General features: G+C 38.8%; 1 protein-coding gene across 2 annotated transcripts in view; it reads right to left on the bottom strand.

Annotated features, from left to right (window-relative positions):
• The window catches only part of LOC139966144 (aminopeptidase N-like), a 51,078-nt gene extending 30,453 nt beyond the window's left edge, over positions 1-20,625 (bottom strand). For both annotated transcript variants that reach the window (XM_071968869.1, XM_071968870.1), the window contains exon 1: positions 20,170-20,625. In XM_071968869.1, the coding sequence (XP_071824970.1) occupies positions 20,170-20,185 (16 nt within the window). In that variant the 5' untranslated portion in view covers positions 20,186-20,625. The remainder of the gene's footprint in view (positions 1-20,169) is intronic.
• Between the last annotated feature and the right edge of the window lie 774 nt (positions 20,626-21,399).

Below are 21,399 nucleotides of genomic sequence, written 5' to 3'. Positions count from 1 at the left end.
GCTCTATAGAGGAAACCAACTCCCGCTTCAATCGGACACCCGGTGCTCAAATTATAAGGGGGCCAAAGGTTGGTTTTGATACCTTATTATAGCAATAACATTGTGTGTGTGCATTGGAGCACATAACAATTTTTGACGACAGATTTCACATCATCGAGGGGAACATTTATGATAAAAATCACATAACAAGTTTAAGACAGTTCTGCTCCCTTGCAAATATAGGCTTATAAGCAAGGAACCATAATGCCCTTGGGCTCTTGTTAATCTTAAAACATGTCAGTTTCTCAGTGGCTTGAAGAAAGCGGATTTGGGATGTGATGGTATTCATTTGTTTGGAGGTAAGTTTATCAAAAAAATGTTGAAAGAACGTCCAATTGTATAGAATTTAGAAGGTCGCCTTGGCCGCAGGTCGTCGTTGCTAACAGTCGATTGGTTAGGCTCTTAAACGTTACCGGAAACATTTAACATTAGGCTTGACACGTACTATGCACATTAGCAAATTGGCTAGTTGTTTGGAGGTAAGGACTATGCCTAATGTTAGGCCTACAAGTAATTTGCCAGAAGTTAATGCAGCTAAGGTCCAGGAATTGTGTTTTTTCTTCATGAGCGTTTTTCTTTATTATTTTTTGTTATTTCACGTATCAAGATGTAACGTCACAAACTGAAACAGAGACAGCAGAATTACCAGGTTGTTTTTGGATACATATTTATTCACAGGTGGGAAATTCGGAATAAGGGGATATTTCCTGAAAGAAAATTACAAAATAATAATAGAAACAATCAACTTCGAACGACAAACAATTGCAATATTCAATCATAACTATCATGAATAGCAATAGCAGATAATAGATATGTATGTCACTTTAAGCAAAGTTCAATATATCAATTTAACTGCAATATACGGGAGAACAAACCTATACGGCTTTAAGATTTAGCGTTGACAGTACAGACAGCAATGGGTAATACTGTAGAAAACCAGTCAGAGCCTTAAAGGAATACTAAAATTAAACAAACTTGCCTTTTACCAGTTACCGTACTACAACAAAGATTAACCACTTTCACTATGTAATTCACAAGGGAATGCAAATATGGACAGAAAATCCAATTAAACTTTGACCTGTGTTGGAATATCCGAATCATTGATTACAATTCAGGTATGTTAATGATCCTACGCAGCAGAGAAAGAAGCTAACGCCAAAAGATTGCATGACCTTCTAACCCCTAAAAGGGAATATCCTGAGAGAGTTACAAATGCCTACTACACAGTGTATGGACATGCATAGCAAATGATACACCCTCCAAAGCAAACACAAGATTCATCTACTTTAAGATGGGGTACTATTTGTGAAGTTGAGTAACTTCTTCATTCACAGTACAGACAGCAATGAGTAATAATGTACAAAACCAGTCAGGGCCTTAAAGGAATATCAATAATTAACAATGTTGCCTTTTACCAGTTAATAATACAACAAAGATTTAACTCCTTTCGCTATTTAATTCATAGGGAATACAAAATTAATATGGACAGAAAATAAAATTAATCTATCAACTGTGTTGTAAAATCGGAATGATTGCTTACAACATGGATGTTGTTGGTCCTATATGCAGCAGAGAGAGAAACTTATGCCAAAAGATTGATTGGACTTGTAACCCCTAAAAGGGAATGTCCTAAGAGCGTTACAAATGCCTACACACAGTGTATGGTCCCGTTAGTCCAATACAAGAAGTAATGACCACATGTTGTGTTTGGTGTTAAGGTTATTATATTATCCTTCATGATTCAATTGTTGGATAGTTTTTAATACACAAAATTGACGGTGATGTAAAGACGTTATTTTTGTCAACTATAAAGTGTACCACAGAATTATAAACTTAACGAAATCTGTCCATTTTATCCATAACCACACATTTTAAACTGGGTAATAATGTTTTGAAATAACTTTGTCATTTCAGGTAGGCTGTGGGCACCAACGTTGGCCAATTTGTTAAGGAGAAGCCCCTGAAGTGTACCCAACCTTTTCTGTTGGGCCTAGGTCCAGACAGGAGGCCAACCCAATTCTTTTTCATTTTTGATTCAACAAGCTCACCAGTTTGGGACTCCATCACAGTTGCAATTGGCAGGATTTTTAAGTTTCATTTGTTTTAATCTTCATTTTGCCCTTCCGTTAACAGGGGTTAGTACATACGGAAACACGATGGAAGTTCAGACATAAAAGGATATATATAGGTCAGAAGAAAGATGATTTTTTACTGAAGACATTGTGTTGTCGAGATATTAATATTTTAAATTGACACATATTGTATTGCAAAAATGAACTTGAAGCAAACAGGTGCGATGTCATACATGTTGCATGCTCACTGACAGCATATAAGTAGCCCACTGGAAATGTTTAGAAACGACAGAAGCTGAAGCATGCATAGACAATCCTCGGACATATGGTAACTAGCCATAATTGAACTTGCAGGCAAGTAGGCCTACATCTAAGCCAAGTTATGATGTAAGGCCTATATAGGGTATCAGTAAGCTTAAAATTGCCCCTTAGTGACGTCGTTGTTGGAATGCTGTAATTGTTCAGGCAGTTTTGGCAGTCACACAGGGTAATATACTTTTAAGATTCATCCGATTTGAAATTTTCGATAGTAGGTGGCGGCAGCAGATACGCGATTCCCGTGGTCGTACAGCGTTAGAGGGATTATAAAGGGGTGCGGTATATTGAACCAGGGTGCATGTGTTATATAAATAAACATCTCTGTTTGAACACAGCCAGCCAACATGCATGTGCAAAGTGAGCCGGTTAAATGTTCATCTGTTTGTCCCGAGTCACTCTTTAAGAAACCTCACTGCATCATTTTTACAGTATGTATCGTGTGAATTAATAATATAGTTGGTTAGAGGAACTAAATTGTTCAGATTTAAGGTTGATTAATTATGCGAGATTTTTTTCCGGCATGAGATTAATTATAAAGATAGGTCTATGTCACTTGTTGTTTGGGGTGGTGGGCGGGGGATGAGGAGGGGGGAGGTTGGGATTATTGATGGGACTGGTCCTAAAAATTGGAACCGGGTACGCGTCCCCGCGGTTCGGTCGGTCTCCCAACTCGTCCTATATATACTAATGGTACTACGCATATAGGCTATGCGGGCCTTCAGTCACATAATGGTAAGACGCAGGGCCGGATTAAGCTGGTGGGAGGCCCGGAGCAAACATTTTGTGGGAGGCCCCGGACCTATATTTCAATGAAATATATTGGTACTGGATAACGCCGGATGAACTCACAGAAGACGTCAATTTTCACAAGGTGATAATGATAGAATAAGTAACTGAAACAACACACATAAAAACCAACAACATTTTCCTTTTTTGGGGGGGGGGGGGGTATATTTGCATAAAATTGCTAAAATTAATCAAGGGAGACAACAGTAACAGTAGGCCTATATTTTGCAACCAAAACTGTTTTACAAGAAAGTTAAGGCAACGCGATATTATACTTGTGCAAGGCCTATCCAACCTGTTCTTTCATTGCTCTGCACTAAGGGTGCTTTTATACATTACATATATATGAATCTGCTCTCCTGCTCAGGATCAGATCCTGTGCTCGAGGTCAAGGAGTTAATGCAGATCAGATCCGGATCCAATTGTGATCTTGACAATGGGGAGGATCATACCCCGAGCACAGCGGGGCCAGGGGCGGGAGCCCCCCCCCCCCCCAATCAAATGTTTTCCCATCCCAATTCCCCCCCCCCCTCCAAATGACATTGGTGGACAAAACAGTTTTGGACGAGATATTGGAAAGACACATCAGCCTTCTCTGTTGCTACTGCAGACGTATTCCCTGGCACCATATAAGGATATTTTCGCGGAACTATTTCGTCTCTGCAAAATCGCGATTGCAATTCCAGTATCAAGTGCGAACACTACATGAACATTAATGATGACAGCCTTGTTCCGAGCTGTGCCATCCAGTAGTACCTGCATTTCTTGTAGTACAAGTCAATCACATTGCTTTGTTGAACGACACGTTCGTGACAAACTATGAAAATAACTTCGTCGAATTAAGAATTGACAAAGAACCAAGTTTGGTTATTCGAATGAAGAGATGTGCGTACGCATTAGCAACATTACATTTTTAACCATCGTTCGATTCAGATCATCATCGAACGAATATATCTTCCCTACTAGTGTGTAATTAATGGTCATAATATCATCCATTTAGACTGAAACTTTTCATTTTGAATGTATTCTCATGCATGCACACGGATTTTTCATGATGGTGGCCATTTTGACAGATAAGTGATCATATGTATACTGGCAAACTTATTCCGAAATTACAGAGTGGTCACACTGCATATAGTAATGCACGATCCAATGAAGAAAACGTTTCTTTGTGTACTTTTCTTGATTGCCAGATGCCAGGAAATTGCATCTAATAGTGTTAAATTTCACAATTTTCCTGGGGAAGACCCCCAGACGCCCGCTTTGAGGCTCCACGCTTTTGGCGCTCTCATGTTCCGGCGCATATCAGGCGCGTATCCAGGATTTTCAAACCCGGGGGGCGCGAATTACTATCTAAGCGGAGCGCCACCATCGGTTGGCGCGCAGCGTACAAGAAAATTTCTTATTTTGATACCCCCCAGATCACCGGAAACGGCACTTCTCGGGCTTGAAATGACCAACCAGATGTACACTTTTTGCCTGAGAACCAAGTATTTCCTAATAGTTTTTTTTTTCCATCCATAACCTTTTTGAAGATTGTCAACCCGGCACACATCATGTTCGACCTGATCGCATCTCCTGTGGGTCTTTGCTTTTGTAGGTGATTCTACGTCACGGCCAACAATACCCGTCAGCCCCACTTTTCAAGGTTTTAAGCCCCATATTTGTTCAGAATTTGAAAATTCACATTTCTCGTGAATAAACTCACTTGAAAACAGACCCATAATGTTGTACAAAATTTCATCTATGGACAACCAATATAGAAAAACTTCCTTGAACCCCTAACAGACTGGTCAAAATTGCACGAGTAGAGGGAAGTGTGATGCAGAATGTTGGTCAGAAATTTTGGAAAATTCAGACACAGTTAATTTATTGGTGTAGAAATATTAAAACCTGTTATAACGGCTATTATAATACTTGGTTGAAGGAAATGAAAAAATAGCAGATATTTCCGAAACCGAACACTATACACATAGGCGTAGGAGACGCGGCGGAAGTGGCGGAGCTAGGGGTATTGGTCAGAAGGGGCGAGAATGGTCTGTAGGGGCGCTTTCAACAATATCTAAGCGGAGCGCCACCACTGGTTGGCGCGTAGCGTACAGAAAATTTTTGAGTAAAGATACTCCCTAGATCGCCGGAAATGACCTTTTCCGGGCCTGGCTAATTTGCAGATAAACGAAGAATAAATAGGTGTCATCTCCAAATTACACCAACAAAATGTGAGAAATGTCAATAAGTAGATGAGAGCGCAATAAAAAAGTCAATAATCTAGAATAAGTAAAAAGTGGTAAAGAGCTGAAAAAGGCGCCAGCAGTCCATTTGAGTCCGTCAGGGGGGGGGGGCATGCGCCCCCCTGACCGTATAGACGCTCCGCCACTGCGCGGCGGGGGTGAAGCCCCTAATTCGCCATTACTAATGTAAAAGAGAGTTTTGACATAATTGGACCTCCATGCTTTTTATACATCTACATGAGACATGTCGTTGTTTACATTAGCATCCCGCGGTATACTGCGCAATTTGAACGGACCGTACGGTACATGATGGCATGCGATGTATTAACCGATGCTTGCTTATATGATATTGACATTAACACGTTGAACGCGCGCGAAGCGCGCGGAAATTTTGGGTTGATTTTTTAGGCAAGTCGGACAGTTTTGAGGCTTTTCATCCTGGAACGCCATTTTCATGCTCACTGATATGATGTGATATCTGCTGTTTGCGTCACAAATTCGAACAGGCGCGTAGCGAGGAATTTGCCAAGGGAGGGCGAAGCCTGTAGGCAAATTATCTCAGCGTAGCGCCACCACAGGTTGGCGCGAAGCGTACAAGAAAATTTTGGCCGAAAATGCCTCCCAGATCGCTGGAAATGGCACTACACAGGACCATTTGTTAGCGCGAAGCGTACAAGCAAATTTTGGCCGAAAATGTCTCCCAGATCGCTGGAAATGACACTTCCCAGGCCTTGTAAGTTGCATCTAAGCACTTTCTTTTTTGAAATTACTTAGCGATATCATTTAAAACAATGCTGAATGGGGGGGGGGGCGGGCGGTCGCCCCCATCCCAAAAATCGTCATGTTCCCCAACGACACGATCGAGTTCGAGACCAGCCACAGTTGGTTTGTTAGCACAATTCTACACACGCGTTATGATAGACCATATATAGTATATATATAGATCATTAGTGAGAGAGGAAAATGGAAACGTCAAAAAATGGAGTTGTCGGTGTAAGGGGTAGGGTGAGTCAAACTTTTACGAAATCATTGATCCGTCACTGGCTACCCTTCAGCGCTGTAATGATGTCACTGTTCCTCTTTCTCTTCCCGGTGTCTTCGCGTTTTTCTTTTACTCCCTCTTTTTCTCCTTTTTCTCTCTTTCTTCTTTTTCTTTTCTCTTCCTTCCTCTCCTCCTCTTCTTTTTTCCCCTCTTTTTTCCTTTTTTTTTTTTTTTTTTCTCTCCTCTTTTTCTTACCCGGGGGGCGCGCGCCCCCAACGCCCCCCCTGGATACGCACCTGCATATCATGTTCATATTTTTGGTTGCAACTGTTCTCTTCAACAGGAACTCAGGCATTAAGCACCTGTTCAATTTAGGTAACGGAAACCGTAACGTTACTGTAGTAACAATTGTTTGGCGTGCGTAGTGTGTAGCTACCTAACAACGCTTCTAATGCCAAAGTAGTATAGTAGGTGAATACGTGCCAGACGCAATCGTATCGAATATGACCTGTCAAAACTGCAATATATACAAAAGACCGTTATCATATAGTTTCGCTTTTTGGCAAGTACACCTAGCGCTCCAGGAGGTCCCGAATATTTATAGATCAGTTGGCACCTCCGTAGCATAAATGTGTCAGCGCTGTGTCGTTACAGCCAATCAGATGTTACAAACACTTACTTACTGATGAATTACAAGGTATTAAGGAATTTTAATTAACACTTAAAGGCATTGAAGACTCGCCCCAAACCGCGTGCCGCCCTCTGAAAAGTTAACTTTCCGCAGCTATGTACACTGTGTTGTAGGTATTGACCGTAGCTGCATGTATTGACTGTACACTAGTGTCTAATTACCGACGGTAGCAAGCTGTGTGTGTATTTTCTGGGATCCATAGTGGTGTCTAACACTTCTGTTACACCTCATTCGAAACACGGTCAGATTACCGTCATCAGACGTTTCTTTGTGAGCGAGTCTTCAATCCCTTTAATAGAATGGTTGACCCGTGCTGCGTTACAGTTAATCATTCTTCGCACAAAACCGTAGTAGCTACACAAAAGTAACCATCATAGCGTATTGAAACACAGTAATGGAAATGGAGGGCAAAATCCAAAAATGACTACGGTTCTTAATGAAATAATCAAGTTAACTGCGTTGTATCTGTTCAAGTGTGCGAATATACGTTCATAATTTGAGCGTGTGTAAGTGCAATTAGAGCATGGGATCTTAATTGTTATATTCATACGCGAGCCACATAAGACGGCGAAAATCACGTAACAAAATATGCAATTCCTACAATCGAAGATGAGGGTTTCGATTAATTATGGAACGCGAAATGTGCAAACATATTCTGCTCTTAAAAAGTTAACTCTGTGTTAGCTTATAGTTCATCGATTTATATAGCTACCACTTTTAGCATGCTTAAAATTAACATTCTAAAAGTGTAACTTTTCCAGTGGTTGTACATCTCCTTCCTCAAACTGCTGATCCACATGGAAAACCCTAACCTCATGCCCACCCCACATCAAATTATATCTAGACATTGCGGAGATTTTAATTTGATAATCATATGTCGTATATTGAGGGGAAATGTTTTGAAGTTGGCAGTAAAATGCGTGTTGAAGTTTAAACATGGGTGACCATTATACTTGATATCTGGGATATTTAACGATCAGTAGTTAGCTATGATGGTGAGTTTTACCTCATTGCTGTTTCCTGTTTCATGTTTCCTGTTGTCTGTTTATATGATTACAGTTCCAGGTTGTTACGAGGTACTTATAACTCGGGAGGTCGAGTCAAATAGTATTTTGTATGATCTCATACGATCTTGTATGACTTGATGCAACACTGTTAACTAATCGCAGCGCTGCAGGGTCCACTGCAATTCTTAATTTTAGAATAGTGTTCACCTGGACACCCAAAGGGTAGAGAAGGTTAGGACGCACCGGTGTGAAGTTAGATACTTCCCCGTTCCTCGTTCGACATTCGCGAATGAGTAACTGCTACCGATTCTGTTACGTATTCGACAATGGTATCGACGTAACACTTCTGGCATGACGTAAGCTTTCTTACAAGATATTCAACATTTGGTCGTGGTAAGAGGTTTATCTATGGGTCATATACTCTAATGAATATTTAAAAGGATACCATGATGCATCTTTTCCGGTCCGAATAGTTCTTGACCAACTAATATGACCAGTACTTCACCAGTTTCTAAATTAATGTAACGGGACCTGAAAAAAATCACTCTAGGCCCTAATCAAGACTAGCACGCCTTGGACCACCTAACCAATGGGTCATAGGAATTCTTAACGCATTGTAGAAGGATACCATAATGCGTCTTGACCGGTCCAAAGCGTGTTTGACCAATTAAAATGACCACTAAATCAACAATTTGTTACATAAATGTAACAGGAACTGAAATAAAAACATTTGGGCCCTAATCAAAACCAGCACGCCTTGGATCACCAAACCGATGGTTAACATGAACTCTAAGGACATTGTAGAAGGATACCATAATGCGTCTTGCCCGGTCCAAAGCGTGTTTGACCAATTTAAATGACCATTAAATCATTACTCTTTTAATGACTGAAAAGGGACCACGAAAAAGCTTTGGGCCCTAATCCATGCAGCACCCCTTGGATCACCAAACCGATGGATAACATGAACTCTAAGGACATTGTAGAAGGGTACCATAATGCGTCTTGCCCGGTCCAAAGCGTGCTTGACCAATTTAAATGACCACTAAATCATTACCTTTTCAATCAGTGAAACGGGACCACGAAAAGCTTTGGGCCCTAATCCATGCAGCACGCCTTGGACCACCAAACCGATGGTTAACATGAACTCCAAGGACATTATAGAAGAGTACCACAATGCGTCTTGCCCGGTCCAAAGAGTGCTTGACCAATTTAAATGACCACTAAATCATTACCTTTTCAATCAGTGAAACAGGACCACGAAAAAGCTTTGGGCCCTAATCCATGCAGCACGCCTTGGACCACCAAACCGATGGTTAACATGAACTCTTAGGACATTGTAGAAGGGTACCATAATGCGTCTTGCCCGGTCCAAAGCGTGCTTGACCAATTCAAATGACCACTACATAATTACTTCTTTAATGAGTGTAACGGGACCACAAAAAAAGCCTTGGGCCCTAATCCATGCAGCACGCCTTGGATCACCAAACCGATGGTTAACATGAACTCTTAGGACATTGTAGAAGGGTACCATAATGCGTCTTGCCTGGTCCAAAGCGTGCTTGACCAATTTAAATGACCATTAAATCATTACTTTTTTTAATGACTGAAAAGTGACCACGAAAAAGCTTTGGGCCCTAATCCATGCAGCACGCCTTGGGTCACCAAACCGATGGTTAACATGAACTCTAAGGACATTGTAGAAGAGTACCATAATGCGCCTTGCCCGGTCCAAAGAGTTCTTGACCAATTAAACTGACCACTAAATCATCAATACGTTAATGTATGTAAATGGACCTGCAAAAATCTTTAGGCACATATCAAGGCTAGCACGCCTTGGACCACTGAACCGTTGGGTCATATGAATTCTTATTTATGGCTGCATGCAGGGACGTGGCTAAGTCCAGATGATTGGGGAGGGGGGGATTGTAGTGGCTGAAATTCCAACTGGATGGGTTTTGGAGCCGGAAAATTCCGACTGCTGCCTTGTAACCCCCCCCCCCCCCCCAGCACTTCTCGCCAACGATACGGTCACTGTCAGTCAGGCACCCTATCTTTCGCGACTGCACTTTTGTTCCGAACTTTTTTTCGGTACTGTTGTTACCACTTGCCCTCACTTCACAAAGTTATTAATCACTCTGGTTAAGCGAGTAAGTAACTGAGTTATCTGCTTGATAGGCTACATAGACTACTTACTACAAAAGCTATGTTAATGTAACAAAGAGGAAAACAACAAATTTTCAACAAATTATATTCGATGACATAGTGAAATTACCCCAAAATACAGTGCTTTTTCCTAGCGCGCTTAATATTATTTTCTTGGGGGTGGGGGAGGGGAGGGGTGAGACTATTTATCACTCACATGAAAAAAGGATTTGGATTTAGAGCATTTGGAATGAAGTGAACAATTCAAAATTTTGCAGAAAAATGTTGAGTTGACGAGATACGATAAGTTGTCAATTAAACATTTTGCCCAAAAAATATTTCAATTGCTCAGTTGGAATGAAGTGAACAATTGAACATTTTGCCAAAAAATGTCCATTTGACGAGATAAGGTAAGTTGTCAATTAAACATTTTGCAGAAAACTTTTCAATTGCTCAATTAAAGCAACTGAGCAATCCAACATTTTTCTGTTTTTGATAAGATTTTATCTTGTACTCTACACAATTTACTGAAAAATTTCACCTTATATGGCAAAGTGTTTCTTATGTTGATGGCACTTTTAAACTTCCGTAGATTATCATTGAGCGTTTTAACTGTATACGATGTACAGTAGTTCTATTAAGGATTTTTTTTACAGTATTCAAAATCGTACGAAGTTTTGTATGGTGGAGTATAAGAATCACGAGATACAATTTCTCAATGTGACAAGGAAAACGTGGTAAATATGACTGATTAAAGGTCAATTTTGACCGAAAATTTTAGGTCGCTCACAAATTACAAGAATATATGAAACTTAGAGTACGACAGTCGGAAAATTCCGATTGTCGCACTCAAATTTTACAACTATCGTCAGTTTTACCAAGATTGGGGGGTGAGACACTGTAGGAAAGCTTTTACAATTTTAGAACGTTACCTTTAAATGACTTCCGAATTCATTGATATGTCAGCATTTATAACACTTTAACTTGCGCAAATCACTTACGAAATTTCAGGCCTAATCAAAGAGGAAAATTGCAATGTGGGAGTTATTTGAACACAGTGGCATAAAGCGACAGTATCTTTCCAGGGCTAAAGCAAGGCTGTAACAGGCTTGTAGCAGGCTTGTAACAGGCTTGTGGCAGGCTTGTGGCAGGCTTGTGGCAGGCTTGTAGCAGGCATGCACTGTCATAAAAGCTCAACTGAAGCTTACAGCCGGACAAACAATCAAAGTAATGAACAATCCCGTAGGCCTACCATACATTAATGGCACATGCAGTAACGTTCAAACAAGGAACGAATAAAATTGTGACTATTTCCGATATTTAATTCATTTGGGAATACAAATGCGAAAATGCAGTTAAAATTTCAACATGCTGCAGTTTCTTTCATTTATCTGTCACTTAAGAATGTTAATGGTTCGACACAAGGGAGCAATCACGCTATGATAAATATGAACTCTCGGTCTTTTAAAGGTAATTCCATGGACAAGGTAGGCAGTCAGTTCGTACATAGGTATCAATTAGTTCGAGCCTAATGGTCAAGCGCTCTTTAACGAGAGAAAACTTCTAGGAAACATCCTGAATGAATTATTCAATCACAATCAGAACGCATGGTCCTTTATTCCGCTCCTTCACATTTATCTTATGAAGTATTGAGTAATATAGTGATATGGAACATCTTTGCACATAGATTGGTAAAATGTATCAATTGTACCAAATTAAAGTAATGTTTGCATGAAAATTTCTCTTCTACAAGTACATCTCAATCCAACTAGAGAATAAATGAGGAGGGTGGGGGGGGGGGGGGAGGGGTGGATATTAAGCATGTTACATATCTCCTGACTTCTATATTTCCATAATTGACTCAGCATATAGCCTAATTTATATTAACGGAAGAATTAATACATTAAATACAATTGTAAGTGATTAAAAAAGTGTAATTTTGACTAAACGCGAAATTGGCCTAAAATCTGGCACTTTTGTTAATGGATTGAATATATCTTGTGTATTTAGTAAAATGTGTGTAGCTAGATTATGGAAGTTATAATTAATATTTAGGTAAAACTGAATAAAAGGAAATTTGCTAAAAACTCACACTAACTCTGGTCTATGTTTGGTTGGAATAAACCCAGTGAAACTTCTTATGGTGGATCTGCCTTCTATACACTTCAACAGAAACTCCAACGATAAACTGAAAAATGCATAGAATGGCAGTACATTGGGTAACTTGGATTGATTCATTACCAACTATGACTAATGGAGATCATCAATAAATCAGAAAGGAACTTCGGCATAAAAAAACATGTCTGGGTAGAACTATTTCACTTGAAGACTGTTTTGCTAAATATACTATTAAAGTATGTTTATCTCCGCTTGACCCGAGATGACTGATTGCCTTAGTCAGCTCTATATAGAATGTAGCAGTGGAATCTTTCAGAACCTACGAAGGGGGGGGGGGGGGGGTAACAGCGTTCACAAACACTTTCATGGAGCGAGGCAAGAAAACTTCTCTGTTCTTTCAATCTGTAAATCTGTGACGTGTGAAACGAATAAAAGAAATGAAATTAAGTTCTATGAACGAATAATAAAAAAACGGTTTTCATTGCGTTGCCAGTCTTCATTAATCACTTCATTCTGAGAAATGGAGTTGCGCTAAGGTGCGTGCACGCCCCCCCCCCCCCCCCCAAAAAAAAGAGTGCTCTCTTAAAATGAGAGACTGAAATTTCAGTCTAATCGACTGAAATTTCAGTCTAACGATGGATGGGATAAGGGATCAGACTACTTAGACTGAATTCCAGTCTGAAATGTAAAGACTGAAGGTCAGTCTTAATTAGACTGAATACTCTTCAGTCTAATAGACTGAAAATCAAACCACTTTAGACTGAACAGTCAGCAGTTTAGACTGATTTATTGCAGCACCAGTCTTAATAAGATTGAATACTTTCAGTCTATTAGACTGATATCAGACTGAACAGTCGGTCCTTTAGACTGGATTATTACACATCACAGCTATACTGTCAATCTCATAAACTGCAAATTCTGGTTTGAACAAGCTTTTCTATTGATCCTCCGTGTTGGCTAAGTGCTGGAATTCTTCAATATAGTTGCATTTAAGGTCATCAAAGACAACATTCAATGATCTGTTAATGCAGGGGAATTTACTGAAAGGTGCTACTTCATGGAGTGACTTCGCTTTCACATCAAATCATGTTAGGCTATAAAGACCAGAAAATCGTTGTGACAGTCACACACAAAGTACATTAAAAATGGTATTCCATCAAGAAATATAATTGTCAATATCCACCGAACAGTAATTTTATTTCCACTAACCCACTTATATATTCTTATTTAATTTTCGTTATCATATTAAAAAAAAAACTACAATATTCTGAGGGATGTTCAACAAAACATGTTATCTTTCCAACAAACGTTCAAATTATAAAGATACTTTACATAACAGTGACATATTTTCAGTTCAATATTAATCTGTCAAATTTCTGCTTGAATTTGGCCATCTAAAATGTTCTTTAATTTTTTTTTGAAAAGGATTAGGTGAGCTGAGAACAGATCAGTGGTGTCGCCAATGGGTGGCCTGGGGAACCCCTCCCCCGAGAGGGAATTCACAAATAGACATATCACCAACCAAGATTCAAATGTTTGGCAACACCACTGCAACAGAAAGCACTTTAAATTCTTTGTATGTCACCGCCAGGTGGTAATACCCTGGAATTCATTGACAACACAGCTGTAAATTCGTCGTTATATACCCAGCTGATCCCATCTCTCGATCTCACTGAACTTTAAATTTTCCACTGTAAAGGATATAGTAACTATACGATCCTGCCTTTACAAAGGGATAGGATGGAAACACGACGATAGTACAATTGATCTGGTACATTGCCTTTTTTCCAGTTGTGAATCATTAATGTATAGTAGCAACAATTTCTTAGAATGATTTCAAAATGGGGAAAACATATGACAAATTTTCAGCAGGTTATTTATAAAATATTATGAATGGTTAAACTATATATCAGTGCGGTCAACATTTAGTACTTTGTGTTTCAATGATATAGATTGGCGATTGCTGAAAGTCATTATCCAGCACACACAAAACAAAATATTACAAGCAGTTGACAGAATGGCACTAACTTCATAATGGCTATTAGATAAACATGAATTATTATATACTGCATTCACGATTTCATGATATGGCATTCATATAAAGCAAATTTGTATGCAAAAACAGTACATGTGACTATTATACCACCCTCAATTATTTCTTAACTTTCTGATAGTAATCATATAGTGATTGTGATTGGGATTTCAATCAAATTTTGAAGTTTTATAAATTATCTGACGTGAATCATTTAATGTCGGCCTCTAGCTGAAAAAGAAATGTCACTCGAGAGTCGACTAAAAAATTGAAACAGTTTTGACTCATTACAATCACTCAAATTAAAAAAAAAAATTGGGGGGGGAATAATGAGGAAAGGATATTCTCAAATGGAATTTTCTACAGTTACTGACTTTATAATAATCAGGTTACTTGCTTTTCATGGAACAAATTATGGAATATTGTGCACAATAAATAATATTAGCTTAATTAATTGCTTAATTAAATAAACCTTCAACATAGTGAGTGCAGTGAAATGTGGGAATATTAAAGTAAACATTAAAATAACATGCTCGAAAAATCATACAACAAAGTTTTTTGGCAACTAGGTGTTTGTTTAATTACATTCATAATTAGATCAGTATCATTAAAAAACATTTTTAAAAACCAAAAATCAATTAAATATTTATTTCTGGAGCCCTCCCTTTTTATATAAAACTGTTGGTAAACTCTGGGTTATCAATTTAACGTTTTAGGGTATGTGTTAGTTACTCCTTAACCCCTCTCCCCCACACGACTTTACACCTTAAAGGTATTGAAAACTTGTCCCAAACAGCATGCAGGCATCTGAAAAAGTTAACTTTCTGTTACTTGCAAGTGATGTTTGTTCGTGTCGCTAAAAAAGACAGACAGTAATGAAACGTGATACCTTGATATCTTTAGCTGGACCTGAGATGTTCATCGCTGTATCATTTATACACTGTCATGTGGGTATTGACCGCAGCTGTATGTACTGACTGTACACTAGTGTCTAATTACCGACGGTAGCAAGCTGTGTTTGTATTTTCTGGGATCGATGGCAGTGTCTAACACTTCTGTTACACCTCATTCGAAACTAGGTCAGATTACCGGCATTAGACGTTCTTTTTGCGCGAGTCTTCACACCCTTTTAAAGCTACTCCATGCTGACACACGTGGTTCCGGACTACAGAGCAATAAAAAAGTAACATTCACTCCTTGAAGTTACTCCATGCTGGCTGCCCTTATAGATGTGGCAAGGATTCGGACGAGAGACTTCACTTCAGCATGGAACTCACAAAACTAGTGTTGTAGAGGGGGAGCATAGTCTATGTTAAATGTATGTTCTATGCCTCTGTCCCTGCTGGAATGGCCAGTTTATCTGCCACAATGAAGAATTGTTTGGGGTTCAATGCTGGCCCGAGAGATAGGATGAAAGGCTGCCAATATTGTCCTTGTCTGCCCTGTGCTGCGCTCTCAATATCTGTGCCCTCCTGTTTGGTGAAGATAAAAATAAACGTGATAAAGGACAAGCAATATGATATAAATCAAAACATTCTTAAAAAAAGATATGTTGAGAGGTAGAGTTCGATGTGGACTAGACTAATATTTGGGAGAGAATGGAGAAACAAGAACATGACTGGCATTGTACGAAGGAGATACATCAATTCACGATAGGCAGCAATATGTCATCCATGGCGGGTGAGATGTGTTATGTGAAGGTGGATTCAAATTCAACCTAACATTTATGGGTTATCATGTTGATTTTGGCAGGTACATGGTTACCAAGCAAGGTTTTTTGTTAGTTGTTTTCAGAAATTTCTCTTTTTAAGGATAAATTGTTCATGACATCTCCTGATTCCATTACATCAGCATAGAAAACCAGTGAACAAGGAATATGATTTACATTTTAGCCTACTGATTTCACTAATATGTCTATCTGCTTGTAAAAGAAACTGATTTCATAAGATTAGTGAATGGTAATATTAGTGTAAAATCTTATAATAAAGACTGATGGCCCACTATATGTTTTATAAAATAACAAAAGCATACCAATTCTTTTCCAGTTTCCACATGATTTAAATACAATGGTAATGGTTTAACAGAATCGTGTTAGCTTCATGCTGTAACGGCTGTAGCAGTAACTACATTTTCAAATAATTAGGTGCTTACAATCTATGCATAATAGTACTGTTTTGCAATTTCTTGAGCATTATTATGTTCAAGTATTTGTAATGAGGTTAACCTAGCCTAGATTCATTTGGGACGATTGAGTACATATGCAGGACAGGCGGGCTAATTTGCCCGATGATCTGGTACCGTGATAGCTTCATGCTGTTATGGCTGTAGCAGTAACTACATTTTGCAAATAATTAAGGGTGCTTACAATCTACGCATAATAGTACTGTGTTTTGCAATTTCTTGAGCATTATTATGTTCAAGTATTTGTTATGAGGTTAACCTAGCCTAGATTCATTTGGGACGATCGAGTACATATTGCAGTCCTGACAAGCGTGCTTATTCGCCCGACGATTGGGTACATATGCAGGACAGGCGGGCTAATTTGCCTGACTATCTGGTACCGTGATAGCTTCATGCTATAATGGCTGTAGCAGTCACAACATTTTTTCAAATAATTAAGGGTGCTTACAATCTAGGCCTATGCATAATAGTACTGTGTTTTGCAATTTCTTGAGCATTATTATGTTCAAGTATTTGTAATGAGGTTAACCTAGCCTAGATTCATTTGGGACGATCGAGTACATATTGCAGTCCTGACAAGCGTGCTTATTCGCCCGACGATTGAGTACATATGCAGGACATGCGGGATAATTTGCCCGACGATCTGGTACCGTGATAGCTTCATGCTGTAATGGCTGTAGCAGTAACTACATTTTGCAAATAATTAAGGGTGCTTACAATCTATGCATAATAGTACTGTGTTTTGCAATTTCTTGAGCATTATTATGTTCAAGTATTTGTTATGAGGTTAACCTAGCCTAGGCCTAGGCTAGATTCATTTTGGGACGATCGAGTACATATTGCAGGACAAGCGTGCATATTCGCCCGACGATCGGGTACATATGCAGGACAGGCGGGCTGATTTGCCCGACGATCGGGTACATATGCAGGACCGGCGTGCTTATTCGCCCGACGATCGTGTAAATAGGCCCCACCAATTATAACAATAGCCTAGGCTAGGCCCTATTTGCTATAGTACAGCCTAGCTAGGCCTACCTCGCGCACAAGCCTAGAAAAACCAACGTTACGAACTGCCAAGCTTTTATTCTGTATTAATTGGAAAACAACAAAAAACATACATACATACCCTCGAACACTGTTATCACTTCTTCGTGGAAACCTTTATTTGTAAGAAAAGTTCTTAAAGACTCAGCCATTGCTAATTTATAACCTTTACTCTAGCTTAGACATACGGTCGTCTGTCTCGTTCATGCCTAGCTGTGTGTACGGCGTGCGTACGTACAGTACAGCGAGTACCTGGCTAAGCGAAGAATATAGTAGTATATATGTACACAAATGGTAGCGCTCGTTGTCACTTATTTCTGTGCGGCGTAGTTGCAATTTTTCGGATGACGTAGGTGCATTTCTATTCTCTGATTGGATACATTTTTCAGTGGAATACAGAGACTGAAAATGGTAAGATGCCATGCCACATGTGATTAGCTGATTGGTTAATACAGTCAGTCCAAAACAGCGACTGAACGGTGTAACTGATAATATAGTCTAAGTAGGTGTTTCTCAGTCTAAGCTCAGTGTATAACACTGAAAAAAATTTCAGTCTCACAGAAGACTGAATTCTTCAGTCTATCATTTTAAGAGAGTGCGCGTGTGTTTCTCCTGGGTGGGAAGGAAACTTCGTATGCTGATGATCGTAAAGCACCAATTAGCATTAATCTTGCGCGCCAAAGGTGTTGCTTTTGTTTTGTATTACCACCCTGGTACACACAAAGAGTAAAACTTCAAAAAAGAAAATATTGATGAATCTACTGGATAATGATTGTGCATTAGTCATTTGTATTAGTGAAGCACTCTTTGGACCGGGTTAGACGCATAATGGTACCCCTCAACAATGTCAATAGAATTCATATGACCCATTGATTGGGTGGTCCAAGGCGTGCTGGTCTTGATTAAAGCCGTATAATTGTATCCTTCTACAATGTGTTAAGAATTCATCTGACCCATTGGTAAGGTGGTCCAAGGCGTGCTAGTCTTGATTAGGGCCTAAAGTATATTTTTTACATTAATTTAAGAACTGATGAAGTACTGGTCATTTTAGTTGGTCAAGAACTATTTGGACCGGGCAAGATGCATTATGGTACCCTTCTACATAGTCATTAGAGTTCATATGACCCATGGGCCATAGATAAACCTCTTTCCACGACCAAATGTTGAACATCTTGTAAGAAAGCTTTTGTCTTGCCAGAGGTGCTACGTCGATACCATTGTCGAATACGTAACCGAATAGGTAGCTCAGTTACTCATTCGCGAATATCGAACGAGGAACGGGGAATAAGTATCTAACTTCACACCGGTTTAGGACGCCCCAAAATGATGCAATAATGATGCAAGGGAGATAGACTTGGACATATAACTGATTGGCGGAAGATCATTGCAGCTTTATGGGTCACGCGGCCCTCGATGAGGATAGCTGAGGTGTGAAGTGAGAGGACAATATCTGATTTAAGAGCTATCGGTTCAGCAGCAACTTAGTACAGTTGTATAGACACGGAACAACTCATGTTATGATGTGACGAAGTTACGTCGCTTTCACTCCGAGTTCAAACGTCATCAGTATTCCCCGCCAAATATGCTATAAAATTTAGAAAATGGCCATCTATATATATACTCAAATGTTAACAAGAATTTTACTTCCACTCTAAATGTATACGAGACAATGAGACATTTATTGTCTATTTCAACCCTCCTCTAGGGCTGGCATGAATGTTGACGACCGAGACTTTCAGGAAAGTACTATGGCAATTTCAAGCACTTTGTTTTAACGTAATACCTATGGTCACGTGGTGCAACCCCTGGCGCATGAACACCACCAATGTCACCGTTAGCGGGCAGCAATACACACACACGCACACAGGTTAGCCAAGTTGAGACTAGTGGAACACTAGTAGTTGCAATTGTTACTCAGAGTTTCACGCGTATATATATATATATATAAATATATATATATATATAAATATATATATATATATATATATATATATATATATATATATATATATATATATATATATATATATATATATATATGAAAATCGTAATGAGTTGGAAAATCAAGAACAGTGAAAAAACTTTCAGCCTCCACCGGGATTCGAACCACGGGCCTCCCGCTCTGTACGCGGACACCCTAACCACTAGGCTATGGACGCTGATTGTATGTCCAGAGGTTCGAAACCGGTAAGGAAGATCGTAATTCCACTGTAGGCGTTTGTCACCTATATCGAACAATACTAGTTCTGTTTTTGGTGACATATTTTGCCCTACTCTAGAGATCAAACATGATGCTATCCAACTCGAAAATCATTTGTGATATATATATATATATATATATATATATATATATATATATATATATATATATATATATATATATATATATATATATATATATATATATATATATACACATATATATATATATATATATATATATATATATATATATATATATATATATATATATATATATATATATATATATATATATATATATATATATATATGAAGTGAACTTACCTTGTGCTTCCGCCATTAAATGTTATTTTGCCTTGAGTTTTATCCTGTGATGAAGAGTTTCCCAAAACTGTTACATACTTAACGACACTGACCAAACTCCAACAGTATTCAAAGTGATTATACTTCCAAGTCTTTATAACTCCGCCATTTTGAGGTAATTGTCTCCGTTATTAAACCCAGAAGTGTTCTAGTGATACCAAGATTCGTCTACTCTTAACTATGCGCCTTTTTTTGAAATTGTCCTATACAAGTTTGTTGGTATCAGAAACAGTGATGAAGTTGCTTCCAAAGTTCTGCTAAAACGGTTCCTATACAAGTGTGGAAGCGGTATGTACATACAAATGTTCTGTACATGTAAGCCGAAACACATTGTACTGTGCTTGATCTTTGAAGAAAAAAAACAGATATTTTAACTCCGATGCTTGTCTTCACTTTGCCTCTTAAACTTTGACTCTTTCACTATCTGTTCTTGTCAAGACTACAGCAGAGGTATACTTTTCAATGTTCCCTACGGGCTTATCCAAATCCCGACTCAAAGTATTGATAAGAATAATAGTATTATAGCAAAGGATTTTAATGCCGGCGCACATCAATTCCAAGGAGAACTATTTGACCTGTGCCCTTGAAGTTTGGAATTATTCAATCGATTTTCAATATATGCATTTGATTCTATCCACAAAAATACTTTATATAGTATCAAATTTCAAGATTTTTAATTCATAATGCTACCTTGTAGTCTATGAATCATATATGGGGTTTCGTTTTCCTCACATAAACTGAGTGGAGCCCCTGGAAGTGGCTACAAAAGGTACTTATAGAAAACAAATCCACAACAACAACAAAACCCACAACGGTATACATTGGAAGCCTGGAAAGAACCACGCTAACTTGCGTGATTGTGTGTGTGGGTGGGTGTGCGTGTGTGTGTGTGAATGAAGTTTCTTAGTACGCAAAGATTTTCTCACAGACGGTAGTACCTCGATATTGATACTATGAGCACATAACTTTTTACTTCATTGATAATGAATATTGTCAAGTTTGATTTCAGTTTACATTCAGTCACCATTTTTGATATTTGGTTTCTTGCCGGTCGTTGTCATGATATGAACACATTTATAGTCTATGCAACGAAATGTCTAGTAGAAGGTTTTCGATGCCGGTTAATCATTCATTTCACACTATAATTAACGTACATTTGTGGATATAAAGGAGAAAAGGTATGACCACTTT

The sequence above is a fragment of the Apostichopus japonicus genome, chromosome 4 (assembly GCF_037975245.1).
Source record: "Apostichopus japonicus isolate 1M-3 chromosome 4, ASM3797524v1, whole genome shotgun sequence".
In the NCBI taxonomy this organism is placed as follows: domain Eukaryota; kingdom Metazoa; phylum Echinodermata; class Holothuroidea; order Aspidochirotida; family Stichopodidae; genus Apostichopus; species Apostichopus japonicus.
The sequence above is the reverse complement of the archived record's forward strand: the minus strand, read 5'-3'. Positions and strand labels throughout refer to the sequence as shown.